We start from the raw sequence: 25,307 nt of genomic DNA on the forward strand, positions 1-25,307 counted from the left end.
TATCCATTTTCTTAATATACTGTCTACTGAAGCCAATACCACATACTTAACCTGTTTCCTATTATCATGTAGTAGTGAAACTGATTTTTAAAAGAGCAAAATATAATATATAACTGGAACTTTTCAAAGTATTTTCATAATGATGTGAGACATAAAATTATGGTTTTCATTCTCCCCAGTTCCAGTAATTTTAATCCATGCTAAGTAACTACACAGATCCTTTGTATTCACTCTTCCAAAAACACTTATTATGGTACCAATCCTAATAAAATAGATGGATTATTTTTATGAAGTATAGTTACGTTTATGTTTGAAACTTTAAATTTTGATCTTGAAATACATTTCGAAAGATAAAATGCCTGTGAGTGAAGAATTATGTAGATATTTTGTACATTTGTTTTTTCTTGAAGGGTTTCACATTTTTGTAGATTTTCCTTCTGCTTTAAGTTAAAATAAGATTTCATAACCCATAGTGGAACAAAATGCCTTTTTCCTGAAATTCCATCAGGTATTATTTGCTGTGTCCAAATTTTATAACAGTTGACAATATACAGATTAGTCTACCTTTTCCGTTGCTTAGAAATGCAAGATGACATCGAGAAAGAAAAATTTAATCCCTTATATCAAACAGTTAGGATGCTTTATTTTTCATGAAATAAAATATTCAGTTCAAACCGGTTTGAGCTATAAATAGGGTGTACTATTGGCTCTCATAACTGAATGTTCTGAGGTTGAATGGACTTCAGGGTGAATAGGTACAATGACTCAATTGTATCTTCAAGGACCCAGTTTATTGCTGATTCTCCATTGTATCTTCTGTGGTGTCAGCTGAATCCTTGTAACAGTTTAGGTAAATATTTAGGAATGCTTCTTTCCCAGCATAACTGAACAGGAAACCTGAAATTCACCATGAGTGGACCACCTAGGTCATCTGCCCAGTCCTGAACCATTGTGTCCAGGAGAACATACGATGTGATTTTCTTAAGCCAGGCAGTTAAGTGTATAGTCCTGGAGGTATGGATGGGATCCATTCATCAAAATATGGTTATGGATTAGGAACGAGTATGGTGATAGGGTTGCCAAGGAGACAAAATGTCCACTATAACTCTTAAAAGTGATTTTAAAATATGGAGGCGAATATTTAAAATAAAATATAATTGAGATCCATTTGAATTATCGTACAGAAAAATACATGGCTTGTTACTGAACTTTCATTTCTGGAAAGTTCATAATAGTATACTAGATTGGAGCATAGACTCTAGAGTTAATGTGCTGCCTGGGTTCAAATCTCAGCTCTGCCACCTTCCAGCTGAATAATCGTGTTGGAGGAGTGACTGACTTCTCTCTGCCTTAGTGTTCTCACCTGTAAATAATAGCACTTATCCCACAGAATTACAAGAATGAAATAAATTAACACATATAAAACATTTAGAACAATGCGTGACATTCAAAAGGCACTTAATAAACTAGTCAGCCCTCTGTATCTGCAGGTTCTACATCTACAGATTCAGTTAACCACAGATTGAAAATATTTGGGGGAAAAAAATCTCCAGAAGGTTCCAAAAGCAAAACTTGAATTTGCTGCACACCAGCAATGGTTTACGTAGCATTTATGTTGTATTAGGTATTATAAGCAATCTAGAGATGATTTAAAATATATGTGAGGGGACTTCCCTGGTGGTCGAGTGGGTAAGACTCTGCACTCCCAGTGCAGGGCGCCCGGGTTCGATCCCTGGTTGGGGAACTAGATCCCGCATGCATGCCGCAACTAGAAGTTCGCATGCCGCAACTAGAAGTTCGCATGCCGCAACTAAGAAGTCTGCATGCCACAGCTAAAAGATCCCACATGGCACAGCCTATATTAATTAATTAATTAATTAATCAAATATTTTTAAAAATAAAAAAAAAATTTAAATAAAGTATATGTAAGGGTGTGTGTAGGTTATATGCAGATACTATACCATTTTATATAAAGGACTTGAGCATCTTCAATTTTAGTAACTGTGCAGTGGAGTGTGGGGAAGGACTGAACCAATTCCCCCAGGATACCAGGGGATAAATATTGTTATTGCTACTTGCTAGTGCTCTCTGGTAAAAGGATCTACTGGTAGTCTTCATAACCTGTAGGCTTTTCTAACTTAATAAGTGGTATAGTACTCTGAAGATCAGACTTGTGGAAAATCTAGCTTTAGCTTACGTCATGGAGTCACCTGTATTTAAAAATCATAAGTAAAAATTTCAGGCATATTTAAACTGCACTATGTCAGTGAACTTCTCAAAAGTAGTAGGAAATACTTTTCTTAATAACTACAAACAAGGGCTAAAAAGTTAATGTCCTGAATATACTCTAGAAACAGTTACTAGAGTTAAGTAGTAGGATGAGAGATCTCCTTCTAAGCCCCTCATTTCCCTCTTCTTTAAAAACCTTTGTTGGTAGTGCACTAACCACAGAATGAAATCCATATTGTTTGGCAGAACATTCAGAGCCCTTTATAATCTGGCATTAGCCCACATGTCCAGTTTCATAAACACTGAATTCCGTGTAAGTAGAGTTTGGTTATAAATTCATGGCGCAATATTCTTAGTTAAAGGCCCCGTCGGTATTTCTGTTCTAAGCTTCATAACTCACAGGACATTAAACTGAATGTAAAATTATAACAATGGTAAAAATAGTAACTAGCATTTTTGATTACTGTGTTCTGAGCTCTTGACGTGTATGTACTCATTTAATCCTATGATATAAATACTGTTCTCCCCATTTTACTGTGAGAACCCTGAGGAACAGAGATGTGTCTCTTGCTCAAGATCACATGAAGTAATCAATTTTGTTAAGAGTAGGTTTCAAACAGAGTCCACTTAATCTCTGCCCTCTCCTACCTCTGGGCATTACAGTATATTAGATATCCTTTCTGTGTACAGTGTCAATAAAGAACAGGGTTCTTTTATGTGAAACTCTATACGCTTCTCACAGTGATTTGGAAGAAAAATGCAGTGGGTTGGGGGTTGACTCACTGCCCTAAAAAAAGGTCTGCTTTGGGCTCATCCCCTCAGTCTCTTTGAATCCCTAATGCCTAGCGAGCCCTTAGAAGTGTTTTTTGAGTGAATGTTGGTTAATCAGTGATGGAATGGAATGAGAATTGGTGATTTTTTTTTTAGGAACAAAAATATTCATGCTCATTTAAACTTTGTATTAGAAATCTTAGTTCTTAGAATTCAGCCTCCATATGTAACTCTTAGTCGTAGCGTATTTCTTGAAGAAGATAGCTTTGAAGCTGTCAAATAATTAGATAAGTAATCATTTGACAGTTCTGGTTGGATAATAATTTCTGAGATAAAAAGGAAACACCTTAAAATAACACTTCCAATAATAAAATGTTTTTAAGTTTAAAAAGAATGTTAAAATTATTCCTGTCCTTTCTGTGACTACCATCCGGCACTTCCCCGTGAAAACATCTTTGATTTTTCTGATTATAAAAACTACTAGTCAGTCATTATGTCAACAATTTATTTAATACAGACACATAAAGTAAGAATCAAGTCCTTTCACAATGTTAAGAAATAACCATAGTTAAAAGCTTGGGGCATATCCTTCATACTTGTAAATACAAAGTCATGAAGTCAGAATAATAATTTAGTATATAGGTATAGTACTTCTCCCCCAAATTTGTGTCTTCATCCACATATTACTTTCTTGAAACTGTGGAAGAAAATGATCCTTAACAGTTTCTAGTAAGCAAGAGTTGTTAAATAAGTGTCCTATATTAACTCACTAAAATCAAGTATAAAAAATATTTATTTTTGTCATTTAATACTTACACATATAAGTATTTCTCAACTTTTTTTCATTATTGCCTCCCAAAGAGGCTTTTTAAACATTTTCCCTCAAATTGCGCCCCCCCCCCCGATATTTTGATACCACAGTTATACACTTTATATCTGTTTATGTACAGGGGCCCTCTAAAGGGCCACAAACCATTATACTATCTAAGATTTTTTTTACCCTCCTAAGAACCAGTTTTCAGCCTTTTTTGGGTGATGCTGCCCCCGTTGAGAATGCATGGGGGGGGTTGTGAGAGAGAGAGAATGTATATGTGTGTGTGTGTGTGTGTGTGTGTGTGTTGATATTTGGGGGAGGAGGAGAAAAGGCTTTGCTGTGCATGAATAGTTACTTCAGTTTCGTGGCACTCAGAGAGAAGGGGTCAGTTTTTCTGTTACTGTATCAGGTTGTCCAGAAGGGAACATTAGGTTTAATGATTACCACCATTATTTCACCAGTCTATTATCAAGCTCTAAACATAGTGCCTTGGGGTGCCTAAGTGACCGAGAATATTCTGGGTACTGTATTTCCATTCTTGAGAATGTTGATAAATATGACAAGGACACAATGACATTTTTATAGTTGAAAACATTTTATTGAATTTAGGGAATAGTAGTCCTAATGCATTAAGAACAATAATAAATGTTTAAACCTCTGTCCCAGTGGTTCTCAAAAATAGTGATTTTGCCTCCCGGAGGACATTTGCAATATTTGGGAGCATTTTTGGTTGTCACAACTAAGGAAGTGGGTGTTGCTAGTGGCATCTCATGGTTAGAGGCCTGGGATGCTGCTAAGCATCTTTCAATGCACAAGACAATATACCTCCACCCCTCAAACCATAATAGAATTATCTGGTCCAAAATGTCAGCACTGCTGAGGTTGAGAAACCCAGCTTTATCCTAATGATTCTATTTCTTGGAATCTATCTTTAGAAAATAATCCAAAATACAGAAACAGTTATGTATATGCCTAAAGATACTCACCGAAGCATTCTTAACTTTAATTTTTTCCTTTACAAAGTCTGTCCTTTCAGAAAACTTACAAGCAAAAAAGAGGGGGACTCAGAGTTCCCCTCATAAGTAACGTTGTTGGGATTTTGATGTATGTGTATTTTTTTAAGTGGGACATATATCACTATATATACTTATGAAAAACGAGAAACAAACTCAATTCTTTCAGACTCAGGAAGAGATTTGGTTGCCTGTGTCAGGACCACATCAATTTCAGGAAAACTAAAGAACTACTTTAGAGATAAGTAACTCACTCATTTCAGGAATTGTTTATACAACACCCTTCAACCTCTTTGTCCACTCTCACTTAAATCTTATACTCTGCATTACTGTTCTCAAATGCCTCTTATACTACCATAGAGTAAAAAAGTATAGGCAGTTTTTCAATGAAGTTAACTTTTAGTTCTGTGCACCAGTAAAGGTAAATGATGGTCCCATTCCTGAGGATATTCTTTTATTTTTTTTCTTTACTGTGATTTAATATGGAAGAACAAGAACAAATGATAAAAAATTGGAAGCAATCATAAATGTCTATCAGTAGAGAGTAGATAAATAGATTTTAGCATTCTTCATGCAATGGAATACAATGTAGCAGTTAAAATTAATGAACTAATTTACATGTATATTCATAAATCTCCAAAGCATAATGTAAATGAAAAGCAAGGCATGAGATATTTAGAGTATAATGCTGAAATAAACGTTGATATCACACAAAATACTGTATTATTTATAGATATGTATATATATATATATATATATATATATATATATATATATTAAAAATATAAAATCATGGATGGCAAAGATAAACACCCAACCTCAGGATAGTAGTTACCTCTGATGATGAGAAGAGAATTGGATCAAGGAACAGTAAAAAGACTCATCAACCATATTAATAATCTTATATTTCTTAGAAGAAAAGTATCTCAAGCATATAAATATGGCAATATACAAGTTGGTTAAATCTGACTATGGTTACATTGAATGTTTTTATTCTCTTTTTGTTTTTGAAATATTGCAACATCACATTTTTTTAAAACTAAATGTACTTTTCAGATTTGTTCATATTTGAACTGAGGCCAAATATAGAAAGATTTTTATAATAGTCATAATTTAGCAATGTATATATAATAAAAGTAATGAATGATTTCCTTATAACCACAACTAACTACAGCAAATAAAATTGTTTTCAAGGGCTTTTCTCTCTTTGTTTTTGGAATGTTAAGTACTTTCTGAAGGTATTTAGGGTCTACTGAATGTTAAGAAAGGTGAATGAATGGTTCTTGAAATTACTCAAGCAATGGGGTAATTGAGTATGATTTACCGTTCCACAAGATGACAAGTTGGTAAACTTTTTTCTTCCCCACGTAACTTAACAAATATATTTAGAAAGAAACCATATTGTGCATTAAGATTAAAAATCAGTTTATTTCATAGTAAGAGAGAAATGTGGTATCTCTCAGCCTCTTGATAGTGATACTACGCGATGCCTGTTTCACAGATAACAAATATTGCAAGGTGTTTCATTTTAGAAGACTTCTTTGTTTAAAACCAGTAACTTTGTGGTGTGCATTCAGATTTTCTTTTTTTAAGTTTTTTCCTCTGAGATTTTAGACCTCTGGCCTTTAAATTAGTAAGGGGTGCTTTACAACTTTGTTCTATCCAAAAAAGTATTAAACTTAACATGCTTGTTTCTTGTGTGATAAGTGGCACTATCAACATAAGCATAATCAAGCATAGTTTTCTCTAACTAGTGCTCAAAACTGTCTTGTTATTAACCAAATCTGTGATTACTTACCCTAATAGAAGGATTTTTACTTGATTTTATGCTAGTTGTACTCAGACAAAAATTTGCTTAAATCATATAAATGTTTGGTGGGAGATACTCTACTAGATTGTATTAAAAGAAAATTATTTTAGATTTTGGGCTCGTGCTGCTAAGGGATAGTTTTATAGGAGATGCTAGTCATTGCTTGGACATACAGCTGGCAATTAACTTGCCAATGGGTTGTTAGAAATTTCTTCTAAGTAAGGAAAACGTGTAAAACGATCATGTAGTGAAGACATTTAAATTTCTGTAATGGATTGACTATTTTGAGCATTAAATTTTTTAAAAAAGGAATGGTGTCTAGTGTCACCAAATTTAAATATGTTAAATAGAGCATATGGCTATTTTTCTAAAATCACACATTTAGTGAATTATTACTGTTGATCCTGTTATCAAACCAAAGTTTAGACTGAAAGCGAAGGGACTAACTCAGAGTGCATTCTGCTTAGCAACCAACTTGTCTCCTGTTTTGCTATTGAATGCAAGTACTCATGGCTCAGAAGTGTATCTGCAGCCAGCTGGTCTCAACCAGACAATACTTCATTCACCTAATTTCCAGACTAGTCAGGCAGAGACATCAGCTCATTATTTTTAGTCACAAGGAAATTTATTTGTAAACTTCAAGCAGTAGCACAGTGATCTCAGAAGCCCCTGAACTATGAGAAATTGCCTTCTAATTCAAGAATGAGAAGTCCTTGGAATTTCGAACTGCCTAATTTTTTTTCCTCTTAAAACCTCTTGCAAGTATATTGTTTAAAAAACGTAGCCTCTAAAATCCTAGGAAAGAGAAAATATTTTTTAGTTGAAAAAATACGTTAAATTCTAAGAATACTTTTAGAATTATTATCTGAAAACAAAAATTCAAGAAGTGAGTTTTTTGTTCAGACTTTTATTGTCTACCTTGATCCCCACATGATTATTTTCTGTCTTAGAAAACAACAGTTTTGTTGGCATGTGAAGCTCCAGTTTCCTCAGAGTCAAGCTGTGTATGTAGAAAAAAGGTATAGTATCACTACTGTCTGTTAAGAACTCACTTGTTTTCATTTTGTCTCCATATTTGAAATAAACTGTTAACTTAAACGAGATGTCAATAGTAGACTGGATAACTAAGTGGTATATTCATACAATGCAATGCTACACACCACTGAAAATGAATGAACTACATCTACACATACCAATGTGGATGAATCTCAAACATAATGTTGAATGAGAAAAACAAGGAAGAATTCAGAGTATGATTTTCATATGTAAATATGAAAAAAATGAAAGTATACTTTTTAGGAATACTTTTAGTGGTGGTAGAACTCTAAGGGAAATGATTAGCACAGAAATCATGATGGTGTTTACTTCAGCATGGGGACAGATGTTAAGGAGAGCGATGCAAGGAGAATCAAGAGGGCTGAGTCAAGAGGAAGAATCTTAAGCTAGGCGGTTATATAGGAAATGAAAAATAAGCCAAAATTCTGCTATGATAACATTGCTGCTATTAACATTATAGTGTGTCCTCAGAAAGTACATGATTTTAGACATGTATATATGTATACTCATAATTGGAAGTAATTTGCATAACAGTTTTTTATCCTACTTTTTTCATATTATGAACATTTCAAATGTCATTTAAAAATTTGAATGGTGATATACCATTTGATTCCTTGGGTTAGGAAAATTTTAAGTTGCTTTTTAAATAATATCTTTAGCATATATTCACATTATGCATAAATGTCCTCTCTTTGTAATTGTCATATGGATTTTAAGAAAGAACTTTCTTATTTAATGTTGCATACCAGACTAAAGACAGGGAAAGGACTCATATTTTGCAGGTGGGGTATGTAGCACAGTAGTGTATATGAATATGTATAAATGATTAAGGAAAATTGCTAGTTCAAAACAGTGTCTTAATTTTGTTTCTACAGCTTTATAGTATAAAACAATATGCATGCATACATACAGGAAATTTGGTAAACCTAAAATGCTTTGTTTCCAGGGAGAGTAGTATCAATTTTTTAACCTGGTCTTATGATTTAGAATAAATAAACTTGAACATGCACTGAAACTAGCATCATCTGAAACCTTTTTTTCAGATTTTTGATTTCTGCAACTTTCAAATCTATTTCACCGTGATATCTTTCTTTTCATCTTTGAACACAGAAGTGTGTTAAATGAGGCTTTGTATTATTATAATTGATTTATAGGGAGCTTCTCAAAATATTATTTTTAAGACTTGTTAAATGTGTCCAAGAAGTGTTTCTGAGCTTTTTTTCTAAGTAATTTTTGCTTAAAAGGATATTATATTTTGCCAAGACTAAAATAAAAGGTCCGTGTTCAGTTATTTTTTTAAGCCACAATATTTAGTAATTCTAAATTAACACCTTTAATAGAAAATTATAAGTAATAAGTTTTGTTTTTGTTTTTGTTGGGAAGAGTATCAGATGATAAAACTATTAATGAAATCCTAAGACCTTACATTGATCCTGAAAAGTCTGATCCTGTAATTCGTCAAAGGTATGTTTCAAAAATCATGTAACTTTCTGAAATTATTAAAAATGTTGAGATATTTACTATATGCATATTTATTAAATAAAGCCATGTCTTTATTAGAGTATAATGTTTCCGTACTGCTTACTTTCTGTCCCATTTCCTTGGTGTGTACTCAAGGCTTTGTCGGTCAGAGATGATGCTCTGGGTGAGGATTTTGGTTATAGTAATAACAGCAGTACTTAACACTGTTTGCTGCATTCCAGATACTACTCTTTGACGCTTATAATAATAAATGTATTAATTCTTTTAATCCTCACAATAACCCTTTAAGGTAGATTATTGCCGTTATATCTATTTTACAGATGGGGAAACTGAGCCTTAAAGTGGTTAAGTGACTTCACATGGCTAATAAGTAGGGAAGCTAGGATTCAAATCCAGGTGGTCTGGAGTCAGAGTCTGTACTCTTACCCCTTAAACTAAACTGCCTTTCACAGTTGAACTAAAAACTCTGAAAATTGAGTTTCCAAGTAGTTAAAGACAGGAAATCCTATTTCAGCCAAGTCTTCATAAAACTGAGTAATACACACTCTGCCTCCTGTCCAGAAACATACCATGGACAAAAATGGTTAACATAGCATAGTGGAAAGATTCAGTTATGAATATCTGGGTTAGAGTAGCTAATTCTGTCCCTTATTAACTATGTGATCAGGAACCAACTTACTTCTGGACCTTAATTTTTTCCATCAGTAAAATGAGAATGATGATGTTTACTAGATAGAGTTGTTACGAAGCTTGTAAAAAATTACATATATACAGTTCTAGTACAGAGTCTAGCACATAGTAAGCAGCACTCAAAAAAGGAAACTATTAATATGTGAATTATTCGTGTTTCTGAGCAGGAATTTCTTTTCACCGGGTGATACCTGCTTAGGTTATGAATACTTGGTTTGGTTAAAATTTGAAACTGGGTGGATTCTGAAGTGTCTGATTCAGGTCTAGTTAAATCTTATCTTCTACTTTTCATAGAAAGTGGTGCCCAGACTCAAACAAATCCATGTCACATATCAAGTGGTGTCTCTGGGACCGCTACCAGAGTTGAGTTTCTTTTCCTCTTATTACCGATAATCTAATTGTTATCGCTGGTCATATATTTAACAATAAGACAAAATACCTGCCACCAAATTGGATACATTTTTAAAAAATAAATAAATTAGCAAGATTAATCTGTACAGAGAGAAGAAAGGTAATTTTTAAAACAGATCCTTGGTTGAAAAATATCTTTAACACCTTTTCTGTGCTTGGATAGATAAATTTTAAGTATTATTATTAACAACTCATAGATGCTTAGTTTCCATAGGCACAAGTTTAAAATACACTGAAAATCAGTTTTGCTTCCTTTAATATGACATTTTTATTTCAGGTTGAAAGCCTACATTCACTCTCAGACTGGGGTCCGAATTTTAATGAAGGTAGAAAATATGCAGCAAAATTTAGTAAGGTAAAATTGCTTCCCTCTCCATTTCTTTAAATGTTTTCTAATTCTGTAATATAATTAAGTAGCTTGCTTAGCTTAAGTGGCTAGTTATTATACTAATTATCTGGCAATCAACAAAGCCTAGGCTTTTAAAAATGACCTTCAAATTAAAATTTTTAAATAATCACACTTACCATAATACAGGATAAATTCAATTGAAAAATCACCCTGGTTAGAATATTTTAAAGTAACATCATGTGCAACTGAAAGATTTTTAAATCCCATTTTAACTTATTTCAAGAAATATTCTGTACAGCAGAGTTCCAAAGTTCAAGTTTTTGCTTTTGGAAATAAAAAATTCCTGTGATGAACTGACCATTGTATATATCACAGTGGAAAGAACTCTACATAGAAATGTGAAGAAAGCCAGGTTCTAACAAACTATGTGATTTGAGAGTTTTAATATCACTGGGCTCCCTGTTCCTTCATTAATGGAATGATGAAGTAGACTACACTAAAAGATCTCTGAGAGTCACTGCAGTGTCTGCAGTTATGTGTCATTACACTGAATTGCAAAACCCTGATATTTAATATCTGTGATGCTTTTTCCCTGTCTTCCATCGTTTCATTAACAAAACTACTAGATCCAGTTCAGACTAGATAGGATTGGTCTCATCTGCTAGTAGAGCTTAGAGATGTTAGCATCCAGGCTGTGAAAGCAGATCTGGGTTTGAATCCCAGCTCTGCCTGCTTCCAGTTATGTTAACTTGAGTAAATTACATAGCCTAACTTGCCTTCATTTCCGCATCTCTAAACTGGAGGTGATGATAATCAGATTATCATGAGAGATTAAGATGATTATTTAGCACATGATAAGTGCGTGCTTTTATTATTTCTACTATTACTATTACTACTACAGAAGATAAATGGATTCTTAAAAAACATCTTCTTCTAAAATTCAAGGAAACCAAAGTTGTATGTGATAAAAGGTAAATGTAGGATACAGAATATTTTAAAGTTTATAATATAGGACAGACTGCATAGGCCCAGATAGCATTCACTTTTGACTTGGAAATATGTACTGTAAATCTACGAAGAGGGAAAGGGAATGGTGATCTCAGCTTGTCCTAGGAGACAGGGTTTTCTAGGAGAGTGGCAGAAATGCATGCAGCATGACATGACCCAGAGGGGAGCAGTTGGTAAAACTGTTTTGGGCAGTTGCATAGAAGGAAATCAGAACACAGAAAGACCAGAACACAGGAGGATACTAATAAGACTGGTAGGTTTTATTTTAACAAAGAACCAAAGAGGATAAACCTTCACCAAAAAAAAGGTTAAAGGAGCATACTGCAGTGAAGATCAGATGACATAATTCTAGACACTCAACTTTTCTGGGCTTCATGTCCCTTTAAGGTCCTTTACTTTCTCTTATTTTATGACTTTCCTTCTTTAGGAACCCAAAAAGGACTTTGGTTGGGCCTTGGGTTAACCTTCTTAATCCCCAAAGGGGAGGGAATGATAGATTAATAAAGTAAAAGATAAGTGGTATTGACTTTAAGGAATACCTAGAATAGGCTGTTTTGTTACTAAACCTGAGCCAAACTTAGTAACATAAGTACTCTGACTTTACCTCATCTGTGTAGAAAACATGTCCTCCAGATTTCCCCATTTGAGTTGTTTACTTGAACTCAATGATATATGAAAATACCATCAAAGAAGAGGAAGCAGAAGTTTACAACCAAGATCTAAGAATTTTGTACTTAAAAATTGCCACCCTATTTAACTTTGACTAGTGATATTATCACTTTAAGGCAATAATAATGTTAGAAACTCCAATTGAGGTAGCTTTTGTCATGAAGGTGGACCTAAGTTGGAGTAAGGTACATCCTTATATTTCTGACTGTTCAGTCAGCCTTAAGGTATAGTTATCCTAATTTCTACAAGACTTCCCAGTTTTATTAGGATTTTCTAATTATGAATAATGAAAGTAGATACTATGGAGATACATTTAGAAATAGATTTTTTTAAATTAAAGATTTTTAAACCAGTGTTCACCAGATAGTACATTCATAGATGGGCTAAGATGAGCATTCACACTTGATTGTATGCTTAATCATAGTTACATCATTAAAGGAAAGTACATTCAGAGAACATCTAAGTAAGATTATTATAGGTTATAAAATGTGGGCTTCTAATTTAAGATAAGGAGGATTTTATTATTTCCTGAGAAGTACTTAGAAGGTAGAACCATGTATTTTCCTTGTGGCTTTCTGATTTTAAATGTATCATATGATTTATAGCATTCCAGTAACTTCAGAGTAGAGTCTTTTTACCAAATACTTGGTATTGCCAATTTCCAGTGGTTGTGTTTTCCATTCTTGAAGGGTTTATGACAATTGTCCCATGATATACCTGATCAGCTAGAGCAATCTTAAGTGTTTCCCAGGCTTTAGCTTTGCCATATACAACTTTTATTTTTAGGTTTAGGTGATCATAGAATGTATGTCTAACTCTAAAGAATTTGTTGCTGATCTATTTCAGAGTTTTCTTTCCAGAATACACAGGGTTTGAATTTGTATCTTCTTCTAAAAGTAAATATGTCTTCTTAAGTAAATCCATTCATTCATTCAGCAAACACTTAGTACCCATTGTGGTCCAGGTGTTGTTCAAGACGTTAGGCTGATAGCAGCAAGCAAAACCATTCCTGTCTCTGTGGAGCTTACATTCCCAGTGGAGGAGAATTCATGTAAGGTACCCTCTTGCTACATCATTTCTCACCAGCTTTCTGTTCTCAGAAAGTAAATGAGTGTTTTGAAGCAGAAAAGCCTATGTTGGTAACACCAGGCACCATCAGAGACAGCCATTGTATTGCTGCTAACTTAAGTTATTACTGACAAGTTAGAATACTCCCAGCTTCGATACTGTCCCTTTAATTGTAATTTTTCAAATCTATTGAATTTTAGACCTATATTTTACTTATTAATGGAATCATTTATTTATTTTTTATTTTTATTTTATTTTTTTGTGGTACACGGGCCTCTCACTGTTGTGGCCTCTGCTGCTGTGGAGCACAGGCTCCGGACACGCAGGCTCAGCGGCCATGGCTCACAGGCCCAGCCGCTCCGCGGCATGTGGGATCTTCCCAGACCGGGGCACAAACCCATGTCCCCTGCATCGGCAGGCAGACTCTCAACCACTGCACCACCAGGGAAGCCCGGAATCATTTATTTTTCATGAAGAAATTCAGATACATTTTCTCTTTTTTATGTTTACTTTGCTGTTTTGATGTTTATATAAGATCCTGATTTTGATAAAGATGTGGTTTAAGCTATTGCGGGATGATTCTTTCCAAACTTACTCAAAAGCCATTAATTAAGCACATTTACTCTCCTAGGCATATAAATAAAAATTGGGGTTTATACAAGACTGAGTAGGGTACAGTTCTGTTGTAGCGGAGAAAACAGACATGAAGTAAAGGTGACTGGGGTACCTGGCATGGATCTGTCTTCTGAGAGATGAAGGTAAGACCTGGAGAGGCTTAGGGCACATTGAGTTTCAAGTAGAAGTGGCATCATTTTCTCGAACGTTATTTTCAAAAAGAATGGCCTTTCCATACTAATCCCTTATTACTAAGCTCCCTTCAGAGTAAGATTATATCACATTCCAACAAGAAATAGTAAATCCTTCCAGAATACATAATCTGTGGAGAAGTAGACCTTATTTTACTTTAAGAGGTTCCAGGTTAGACTTTGTAGACCAAAAGTTTTACCATTACAAATACTAAATTTATTAAATCACTACTTCTCAAACCTAACACAAATTATGAGATGTTCCAAAATAACCTTTTTGCTCTTATCCAAAAACCTACATCAAAGTAGATTTTCTATAAATTTGAAATAATGTTATAAATTTGATGCAGACCTTGGAAAGTTACTAAGTTTCTGTTTTCCCATCTGAAAGTGGGGATCAAGACAAAGGTATTGCACTGTTGTGAAGATTGCTTTCAGATAATGCATGTCAGCTACTTAGTATGGTGCCAGGCACATAGCAAATCACTCTCAGTAAATATGTATTATTCATGTATTACAAGTTGCAACATTTAGGTCAACATCTTGCTGAGTTGACTCAATGAATGTAAGAGTTTTTGTTGTTTTAATCCTAGAAATTACTTTTCTTAGTATCAATAAAAGGAGGAAATCTGTTTAAAATAAAAAGTTCTGTGTGGCTGGCAGTTGACTTAAGCATTACTTTTTTTTTGCGGTACGCGGCCCTCTCACTGTCGTGGCCTCTCCCGTTGCGGAGCACAGGCTCCGGATGCTCAGGCTCAGCGGCCATGGCTCACGGGCCCAGCTGCTCCACGGCATGTGGGATCTTCCCGGACCAGGGCACAAACCCGTGTCCCCTGCATCGGCAGGCGGACTCTCAACCACTGTGCCACCAGGGTAGCCCAACGCATTACTTTTTGAAAAATAATGGCTTCTTTCAGCCAAATGATTTCTTATACTTCTGGGAAGTACTCTAAGTTCAATCTTAGCTATGCTCCCAACAGGTCACTCACCACTAACCACAAGGGGGCAGATACCCAATCATGTTAGTTTACATTTCTTTTGACATAAATTAGTATTGGAAGAGTATGAAGCTTCAGGGGCTACTTTATTTAAGATGTCATCAACTGTTATCTCTGTACAAATGACTCCGAAATCTAGAGATATTTTCAACCCTTCTCCCAGACTTCAAATCTTAGTTTGCACGTATCTTCACTTACACATCTCATTAAATCTTAAACTCAACATGTTTAGATCTCATCACACCACATCCATTTGTTCCTAGTGTGTGTTTCTGTGTGTGTTGTTTTAAATGAGGATTAAATGGACTGCTGATGTACCTGACATCTAGTAAACAGTCAATAAATGTTGACAGTCATTCCTTGTTATTGGCACTGTCATTCTTCTTGTAAGCAAGGCATATGACCTTAGAGCCATCTTTCACTTCTCCCTCACCACCCTGCCTTACGTGGTCGGCCTCCATATGAGCCTTCTGTATGTTCTCTCCATTCTTTTGAGAAGATTATTGTTTATCAGTGTCTACAGTGGAGCCTATCCCTTCCCCCCACCTGGATGTAATCCTTATCCTTTGAGCCTCAAAAACTTCTCATAGGTTCCTGCAATCCTCTCTTATATTTTATCCCAATAAAACATCCCATATGATGATAAACTCCCTTTTGAAGACAGTGGCTGCCTTAGGCATCTTCATCTTTATATTTCCTGCAGTGCTGAGTCAGTGACTTCCCCATAATAGGAATTCAGTTTTAATTTTTTTAATAAGTAGTGTACTAATGTACTTAAAATATGTGTGCCTGCTATGTGCTAGGTGTTGATACCACTTTAATACTCTAAAGCAGGGTTCGGACAGCTTTTTTGCAAATGGCCAGACAGTAAATATTTTTGGCCTTGTGGGCCATACAGTTGCAGTTGTCAGTCCACCACTGTAGCACATAAACAGCTATAGTCAATACATAAATGAATGGGCATGACTGTAAGACTTTATTTACAAAAACAGACAATGGGCAGGATTTGGCCTGCTGACCATAGTTTGCCAATTCCTGCAGGCTTCAATTCTCAATATGTAAAATGAAAGAGAGAGAGAGAGAGATTATTAAAACTACCAAGTATAATTTAAAGTTTCTTCACGGATACATGTATATGTATGGCTGAGTCGCTTTGCTCTGAACCTGAAACTATCACAACATTGGCAATTGGCTATATTCCAATATAAAATAAAAAGTTAAAAATAAATAAATAAAAATAAATTAAAGTCTTCGCAGTCCATTAAATAGTTAATTAATTAATTAATTAAAGTTTCTTCAGAAAATGTAGCACCTGTTCAGAGAACAGGCTTTCTGATATGTAACCTTGACCTAAACTATCAATGGGTTAAGATTGATCAAGTCTTGAACCTGCTGTATAAAAAATAAATAAAATTCAAGAATTCCAAAAAAAAAAGATTGATCAAGTCTTTATTTTTCATTTATTCAGATAATATTCATTGAGCACCTTCCATGTGCCAGCACAGCACTAAGCACAAGGAACAACACATAGACATCTAAAACACTAGCCCTCAAGATGCTTACAGTCAAGGATGGGAGATAGGTGTGTGGTAATGTTACAATAGATATGTGTTTAATACATATGGCATAGCAGGTGACCCGTGGAAAACACGAGCATCTTTGCATGTCAGATTTTGATTGATGCACAGACCAGTTGCCTTTACTCTACTTCCAAAAATTGGCATATAGAGCCAAGAGTTGAGACTTTAAACCCAAGCCAAATTAAAGCTTTATCTAAGCTTTGATTTCATGAACATCACAGAAGATTATTACTCTTTCTGGGGGGACTACCCTATTGTACTTGCAGGTTCTATTAGTTGTTTCCTGCTGTGCTGGTTGTAGTTAATAATTTTGGAACACTTTTTTCTTTTTTTAAAAAAGGCAACCAGCAAAAGAATGAGCTATTTCTCTTGGATAATTTTATTTCCGTGCTGAGAGGATTTTTTTTAAATAAAAAACTGAGGTTACTTTACTTTCTTTGGATCTGTAACATGAAATATTTAAAAATTATTGACTCTGAAGTTAAGAGGTAAGACACTTTTTCCTACGCCCTTTTAGATAAATTGGTTTCTCTAAAGGCTTCAAGTAAGACCCACCTGACGTCTTTTTGACTTTTGCTAACACCCACCCACCAGCAAGCAAAGACCCCCTTCTGCCTTAAAGCAGAGTGACCTCCCAGTTCACATTACTTGCTCAGATTCTGACTTCCTAGAATCTCAACTCTGCCTGCACGATACCACCTCTCAGCCTTGTTGATTTAAGAGTCTAGTCTCTTGCCTGCCTCACCTCGTAGTCCTACCAGGTCTCTCCTTGCTTTTCACCTAGCCCATACCCCTACTGGCCAATTTTGCTACCTTACCATAAGCATCTCTTCAAGATCATTTAACCTGTATTTCTTTTCTCAGAACATTGCTTCTCAGATTTCAGTGTCCATCATAATTATCTAGGACAGATGAAAATGTCGATTTTCAGCCCACCCTCGGAGTTTTTGGTTCAGTCAGTCTTACCTAGTACCCAGAAACCTGCATTTGTTAAAGTCTCTGCCTCCTGAGGGACCCTGATATAAGTTATCCCTGGGACCACACTTTGAGAAACACTGCCGAGGATGAAAATCCTTGAGGACATTTTTGAATCCCATACAAGTGTCTAACATGTTTTCTGTATAACAAATATTTGGTAGATGTTTATTCAGTTGAGTTGTTGAAGTTGTGTAAAGAAATATGTCATTTAATATTAGGATGAATTTTTGAAGTCAAATTTCTACATCCTTAAAGATACTAGTCTGTACCCTTTGCCTAATTGAACTGGAAGTAGAAAATTAACTCATTTCAGGCTTACAGAGAATGATTGAAAAGTATATTTAAAGATACTCTAAATAGGAAATTTATAATATATATGTTAAAAGTTAGGATTTTTTAAAAAAATATCCTGCCATTAGAACTGAAGACCTTGGAAGTTAAGATTATTTTGATAATAATGGTACAGAATTAAATATATGTCAGAGAACATTAAAGGAATTCCAGAATTTCTAAGAACAGCATTAACTACTTTCAGATGCCTTGTCTTATGTAAATAGCCAGAGACCATTTCTGCCTTTTAGTTAGATCCCTTGAAAATAACTGTGATGAAGGAAGGGTTAGTGAATAACAGCAGTGTGCTCTCTAGATGAGATTACTTAAACTTTCTTTTGCTTTCCTTCTGGAATTTAATTCTAGTAATGAGTTCTGCAGAGATAAATGGGGGAAATCACTTAATCTAAGAGTTAGTTGTAAACAGCCTTGCATGTAGTAGAAGATGCCATCATCAGCACTCACCCATCACATTAAGAAATGCATTTCCAGTAAAGTTTTACTATAAATGTTTGTAATATATTTGTGTTTTGATCAGTTTTGTACTAATAATAATTATTCAATCCAGAAGAAATGTTAACATTTAAAGCCTTAAGGTCATAGATAATAAAATTAAATTTTTAGCTTACATACACATTTTTGTTACAGAGAAGTGTGATTGGGCTATAAGTAAAAGATTTTCAAGCATAAATGTATCATTATTTAGGATAAAATTCTGTGGAGAATTGGAATGGAAATACAATCAAGGAGAAAAGGAAACTATAAAAGATTTCTAACTATTAAGGAAGAACTTGTTCATACAGTTTCTAAATTGATGATACTGTTACCATTCCCATTTTACTTAGATTCTAGTGAATTTTTATAAGAGTGATGTAACATTTTCATTCTAAACCATCAATATTTTCACTACACCATAAATTATGTTCTTTATATCTATTTTAACTTGTGAGTAAAGAAGTTAAATGAAATTTCAGATGTCTGTTTTAAAATGTACAAAGGTGTCATTGTTTTCTGAAATTATTTTAGGTTAGGTATAAGCAGAAAAGTGTGAAGAACCTGAATAAGTTTTGCCAAATACACACACAAAAAAATGTTTGCTGCAAGGGTCATTTAAAATCGGGGTTAAATCTAGAGGCTGATGGATGTCTTTATGGAACATAATAAGTATTAATGACACCCTCTTTTTTTAATATATATATATACTTTTTTAATATATATATTTATTTATTTATTTTTGGCTGTGTTGGGTCTTCGTTGCTGTGCACGGGCTTTCTTCGTTGTGGTGCGCAGGCTCCTTGCTGCGGTGGCTTCTCTTGTTGCGGAGCACAGGCTCTAGGCACACGGGCTTCAGTAGTTGCAGCACGTAGGCTCAGTAGTTGTGTCTCATGGGCTCTAGAGCGCAGGCTCCGTAGTTGTGGCACACGGGCTTAGTTGCTCCACGGCATGTGGGATCTTCCCGGACCAGGGCTCGAACCCGTGTCCCCTGCATTGGCAACTGGATTCTTAACCACTGCGCCACCAGGGAAGTTCTAATGACACCCTCTTATTGAATGTCTTCTACTGTATTTCACATACTTTGTTAAGCATTTTATATATATTATAATTATGTTACGCTGTACATACATTATACATTATAAATATGTTTAGTTGCACGGAGAGCCCTGACTGCAGCTTTGTAACCATTAACTGGTGAAGCCTAGATCCAAACCTATGCCCACCTCTCTCCAAAGCCTTTGCAATATAGCACATGCCTCTCAGCGCCCTAAATGACCACAGTGCATGTTCTTAGATTATGTGGAACCCAACCCCAGTTCTTTGTTATCCCTCTTTGGGATTATTGATTGTTTTCCAAAGTGAGAATCAAGATCAGGATGAGTACATGCTCAAAATGGTCTTAACCTTTGGCCACATTTTGGACATAGACTCTAGAACAATGGAAGCAAGGTATCATTTAAGGACTAGAAAATGTTAGAATCAACCTGAAGAATGTCCACACACATAAAGAAAATATGTAGAGCAGGGTGCTAAATACTTTTATCATCTCATAGATCACACATCCAGTGATGGAATGGGTTTCATATGTGGCATTCTGCTTGAGGCAGTTTTATGATAAGACTTGTAAACTTAGCTCTAGGGAAGTTTACTCTTAGGTAGCTCTAGGGAAGCTGAAGCTCTACTAGTTGGCAGAGCTGGGTGAGTGAAGTTTCAGCTGCTGTGAACTTGAGAAATTTAATTTGAGAGGCAGTAATGAAAAGTAGATCCAAAGTGATATGATGGTCAAATTCTTAACAGATTATAAAGACTACAATTTCCATAGTAATGATCTCATTTCAGATATGTACTATTTTGATTATTGATTAAGGGAATTATGTAAAATATAAAATGAGAGTTTTCTCTAAAAACTTGGAAAATAAATTTTAACCCTCCACTTAATGTTAATCCACTAAATTTATCCATTCTAGTTATGTTACATAATAATTTATATCTAACTTTATATACTCTTCAGAGAGAGTAATGACATAATTAATTGAAATTTCTAGGTGATTCAGATACTTCATTTTAGCCAAAGTGCTTTACCTTTTCAACCAGACCTCTCACTGAAATTTATACATACCAAAACTGTATGAATTCTCTGTGTATTCCCATATCCTCTACCTTGTATAGGTACTTTCTTCCTAGAAAGCCTTCATCTTTTCATCTCTAGTGAATACCTAATAGTTCACCATTGTATTCCCAGTTCCTAGAACAGCATCTGGTACATGGTAGACCTCCCTCAGTAAATATGTGTTGAGTGAGGAATAAGCAAACAAGCAAAGAGTTGAGTGAAGAACTCAAAAGATTGGCTTTACAGTCCTAACTCTGCATCTCCTTGAGCAACCCTGAGTAAGATACTTCTCAGGGCTTCAGTGCCCTCACCTGGAAGACAAAAAAAAGTAGATTAAGTTCTTTCTAACTCTAAAATAATATAATTCTGTGGTGTAGTTAATTCATGAACTATTTAACTAACATTTAAGCAAAAGTTTTTTTGAGGAACCTGATCATATTTTCCAAAGTGATACTTCCTAATAAAGATTGAAAATGTAAGAGTCTGTACTGATCAGACTCCTGCATTTAGTCTAGCACCAGAGGAAGCATATGTTTTGTTAATAAGAGTAAGGCTAATTAAAATTTCCTGTGTTAATTAGGAGAAAATCCATGGAGGAGGAGGGATTTTAAGAACCAATTAAGGAGGAGGAGAGCTAGAGTCAGCAAATGAAGTGCCTAGATATTATAGGCACTATAATATTTGAAAGAACATTTGGAGGTGAATAAGGGACAAGAAAGAAGGTTTATTGAGTATCTACTTAGCTTTAGATTTCTGTCCTGATGCTTGTCCTTATGAAATGTGATTGTTGACCGGCACTCCCAATAAAATGTGGGGTTTATTTCTATGAACTTCCATTACCTAGCAGACTATCTGTAAGGGTAGACACTAAATAAATATTTGAGGAATTGATTGATTAATGAAGCTAGGCACTGTTCACATTTTCACATTCATTAATTCTAATGAAGTACATACTATATCTCTACTTCACAAGATAGGAATCTTAGGCTCTGAGAAATTGACTTAGCCCAAAGAAACCAAGCTACAGTTACAAAGCCTGGATTTGGACTCAGGTCTTTTTGGCTTCAAAGTTCATGCTTTTTCTACTAACTAGTCCATCATATAGATCATGAAGATAATCCCTGATAAGTATGTTATTTCCCTGCTAAAGGTGCTAAATTACCTTTGAAGTATAAAGTCTTATTACTAATATCAGTTTGGCAAGTTACACTTTAGAAACATTTTCACCTGTTACATTTAATCTTTACAAGCTAGCTGATGAGTAGATAACCTTTCCATCATTATACTGATGAGGAAAACTGAGTACCCTTGAGGAGTCACAGCTTCTAAGGACCTGTGATAAGATTGGAACCCAAGCCTTCTGGATTTAAAAGTAATTGAGCTTACTGGTGAAGATAAGGAAAGCCTGAACAAATAGCACCTAGAACAAAAGCCTTGTAAGGCCCTCTTTAAAGCATGTTTTAAAATGTGTAATTAGTCACTTTATTTCACCGCATCCCATACCTTTTGTGTCATCAATAGATGGGATCATCTACCAGCGCATTTCTGACCCATAGAGCTTTCTGAATGGAGGCATGTGTCTGCGCTACCCCACTCATGACTGGTGCCCCAGGTCAAGCATGTGGAGCCCTCATTTACACATTTACATAAATTACATAAAAATCCCAAAACAAAGTGCAGCAAACCACTAATTCAGTTACTGTTATTTTTTTAATATGAAAACTAGAGAAATTAGGTAAGAAAAAATTTAACTTTGACACAATCTACTTCTAATGTGATGGGGACAGTCTGAGTTGCAAAAATTGTCACACAGGAGTATTTGGAGGAATTTTAAATAATACCTTTTACTTGTAAACAGAAGAGTTAAAAAACTCTCTGACCCCTGTACTTAGTTTGATTTATATGTTTTAGTTTGAATGTATGTATCTTTTTTCTCCTATTCTGGGTCTTCATTAACAATCTGGTTTCTTTCTTCCTTTTCATTTGGATTTTAGAAGCTAGTTTGTTCACTTAACCTGTTCTCTTTCTGCTCTATTAAAATAAGTTTAGTTAGTACTTTTAAATTACTTATTTTAAAGGAATTTGATAAGTATGAATCTAAAACATGTAGTTTATAATACACTCAGGAACCTTACTGAATTCAGTTAATACCAAGATGAGCCATACTTTATAAACGTTTAGCTATCAGATAACAGTAAACTGATTTATATTAAGGTTAAGTTTTTTAAACAGCAAGAGATTCAACTGTGTACATTTGGAATCAGTTAGTTGCACTTTTAACCTAGAAACCTAAGTTAAGAAATAAATACAAACGACTATTAGGAATATTGGTTAAGTGCTGCCTTTGGCAGACAAATATCAAAACTTATACAATTTTAGAGCTGGAGGGATCTTGATCACCTCATCAGATGACCTTATTTTGTAGTGGAAAAAATTCTGTGGCCTAGGGATTGCTATTAGAGTGTTAAATTTGGAGAATATTCAAATTTAATTTAAGTATTTTATTAGGGGGTAGAAGGGTAGATGATCTAAGGGGTGCCAGTGATCAGGTGGGAAATATAATGGTTTGTGACTCCTTTTTTTTTTATTCTCTGTCTCCTTTTGAGTTATGGGAAGTTAAAAATAAATCCTAATTTGCTAATGAAGTGCAGAGAAAGAAGTTCAAGAACTTGGCCAGTTTCTTTGAAAGTTAGTAACAGAGCCAAGATTAAAAGCATACCCTTGAGTATCAAGACAACTTTTATTTGTATGATGTCAAACACTGTAACACCTGTTTAGCCTACTGAGCTATGCTGCCCTTACAATGCCCCTGTGAAGCTGCCTGGAGCAGGGTCAGCTAGTGAGCCTGTGAGAGTAAAGCAAGTGAAATAACAAGAGGAAATGTCTGAGAGGGTCCCTAAGGGTAAAATAAAAGACAAATGTTGGTATCTTAATTCTTTCAAACCCAAGTAGTTTGTCTTGTGGTAGCAGAGCCCTTTTACTAATGGGAACACCAGAGTTCCTGAAAATTTCAAAAATAGATGAAGCTGCCCCTTAGGATTCAGTGACTTAATGACTTGCAAAGGAGCTAACACCTAAATGTTCTGGGCAATGCCAAGCTGGACTCTACACCTTGCCTCAAGATAATGGAAACAGGAGGATTCAACGTAGTTGTACCTCTTGGAAGTAAATGTAATATAAAATAATAAGAAACTGAAAGTTATACGGAAAGTTGTAAGACTACGTTTAAAATGCAGAATGCATAAAAAGGCAAATAAGTGTTTCAGTGCTTACATAAGAAGTGCCATTCTTTGTTACTGAAGAAGTTCAGTGACTTTGTCCTGAACTAAAGTTTCTGTAAGAATGCGTTGTTATTTTAGGTAAATACAACTGTAAAACTGTGTTCCTGGCTTAAGTAAATGAGCTAACAGTTTCTGTGTTTTATCATTTAGCCCTCATAATAACTCTCTGAAATGATAACTGTTGTTATCTCCACTTTCAAGCATGGAAACTAGGGACTAGAGGAGTCAAGTAACTTGTCCAGAATCGCAGACCAGTAAGTGATGGAGCCAGGACTTTAACTCGGTGTTAGACTCCAAACCCAAGCAACCACTAAAAGTTACTGCTTCCTTTAACTAAACCCCATGTCCACACAATGTTACCCCATCTGTGTTTAATAGCCTTTCTTTATAAAACAGTTTACATAATTTACTTCTTAATTACTGGCAAATATTAATGGTAGACTAAGAGTAACCACTCCTAGTAGAAAAATCAGAGAAATTCAGAATTTCATTTAAAAATTATCTAGTGAAGTCTGACCTGTTTTAAGTGACAGACTGGAAAGCTGAGGCCTTGAAGCTTATTGACACTCAATAGCAATATTGCTGTGATTAGAAGTTTACAACATCTTCGGGTAAACACTAAATAAAATTCAGTGGTTCCCATTAAAACCACACAACATACCAGATTTTCACTGCATTTGAGTGAAATATTTTAAAGTAATTCATTATAAATTCTTACATAAATCTTTACATTCTAAATGCTTTGTACAGAGCCTGCATGGCACATAAAATAGGGACCAATTTTTTTAATAAAATGTGTAATTAATTACAGTTTTAAGATTGAAATAATGTATAACTTATTACATGGTAATTTTTAAGAATCTCTGAATGTTCCTCTGCTGGGATCATATTTTGTATTATATCAGCATTAATATTAGGTTCTGATTACCATGTGGCTTTTGAAGAATTTTTTTTTTAATTGTTTCAGCTTTGGAAATCTAGAGAAGCTTAACGAAGATTTAATATTTTAAAAAGAAATAAAATGCCTAAAACATTAGGTATACACTGAAAATTATTTACGAAAAAAATGAAATGTGTTGATAGAAAACATTCCCTGATTTGGGAAATGTCTCTTAATAGAAGCCTTATGAGTCAGTTAAAATGCACAGAAGATAAGTTGTTACAAGTGTTTGTAGGATACCACTTGAAAAGTTCCTATTTGAAAATTCAAGTCTTGCTTTCTCTTAAGAAAAATTTAGTTATATCCACTTTATATTTTACTTTATAAGTTAATTTTATACTTTTATATCTAATTCAGCCTCTCTCTTTTTTGTATAATCACTGCTAACTTTTTAAAAAAACACTGCTTGTTTCAAAGGG

General features: G+C 34.6%; 1 protein-coding gene across 1 annotated transcript in view; it reads left to right on the plus strand.

Moving 5' to 3' along the window:
* ZNHIT6 (zinc finger HIT-type containing 6) overlaps positions 1–25,307 on the plus strand; it is a 55,824-nt gene that overhangs the window by 23,977 nt on the left and 6,540 nt on the right. The window contains exons 6-8 of the mRNA XM_081222821.1: positions 7,588–7,656; positions 9,077–9,157; positions 10,554–10,631. Coding sequence (XP_081078947.1) covers positions 7,588–7,656; positions 9,077–9,157; positions 10,554–10,631 — 228 coding nt within the window. The remainder of the gene's footprint in view (positions 1–7,587; positions 7,657–9,076; positions 9,158–10,553; positions 10,632–25,307) is intronic.

The sequence above is a fragment of the Mesoplodon bidens genome, assembly GCF_964165515.1.
Source record: "Mesoplodon bidens genome assembly, chromosome: 2".
Lineage (NCBI taxonomy): Eukaryota > Metazoa > Chordata > Mammalia > Artiodactyla > Ziphiidae > Mesoplodon > Mesoplodon bidens.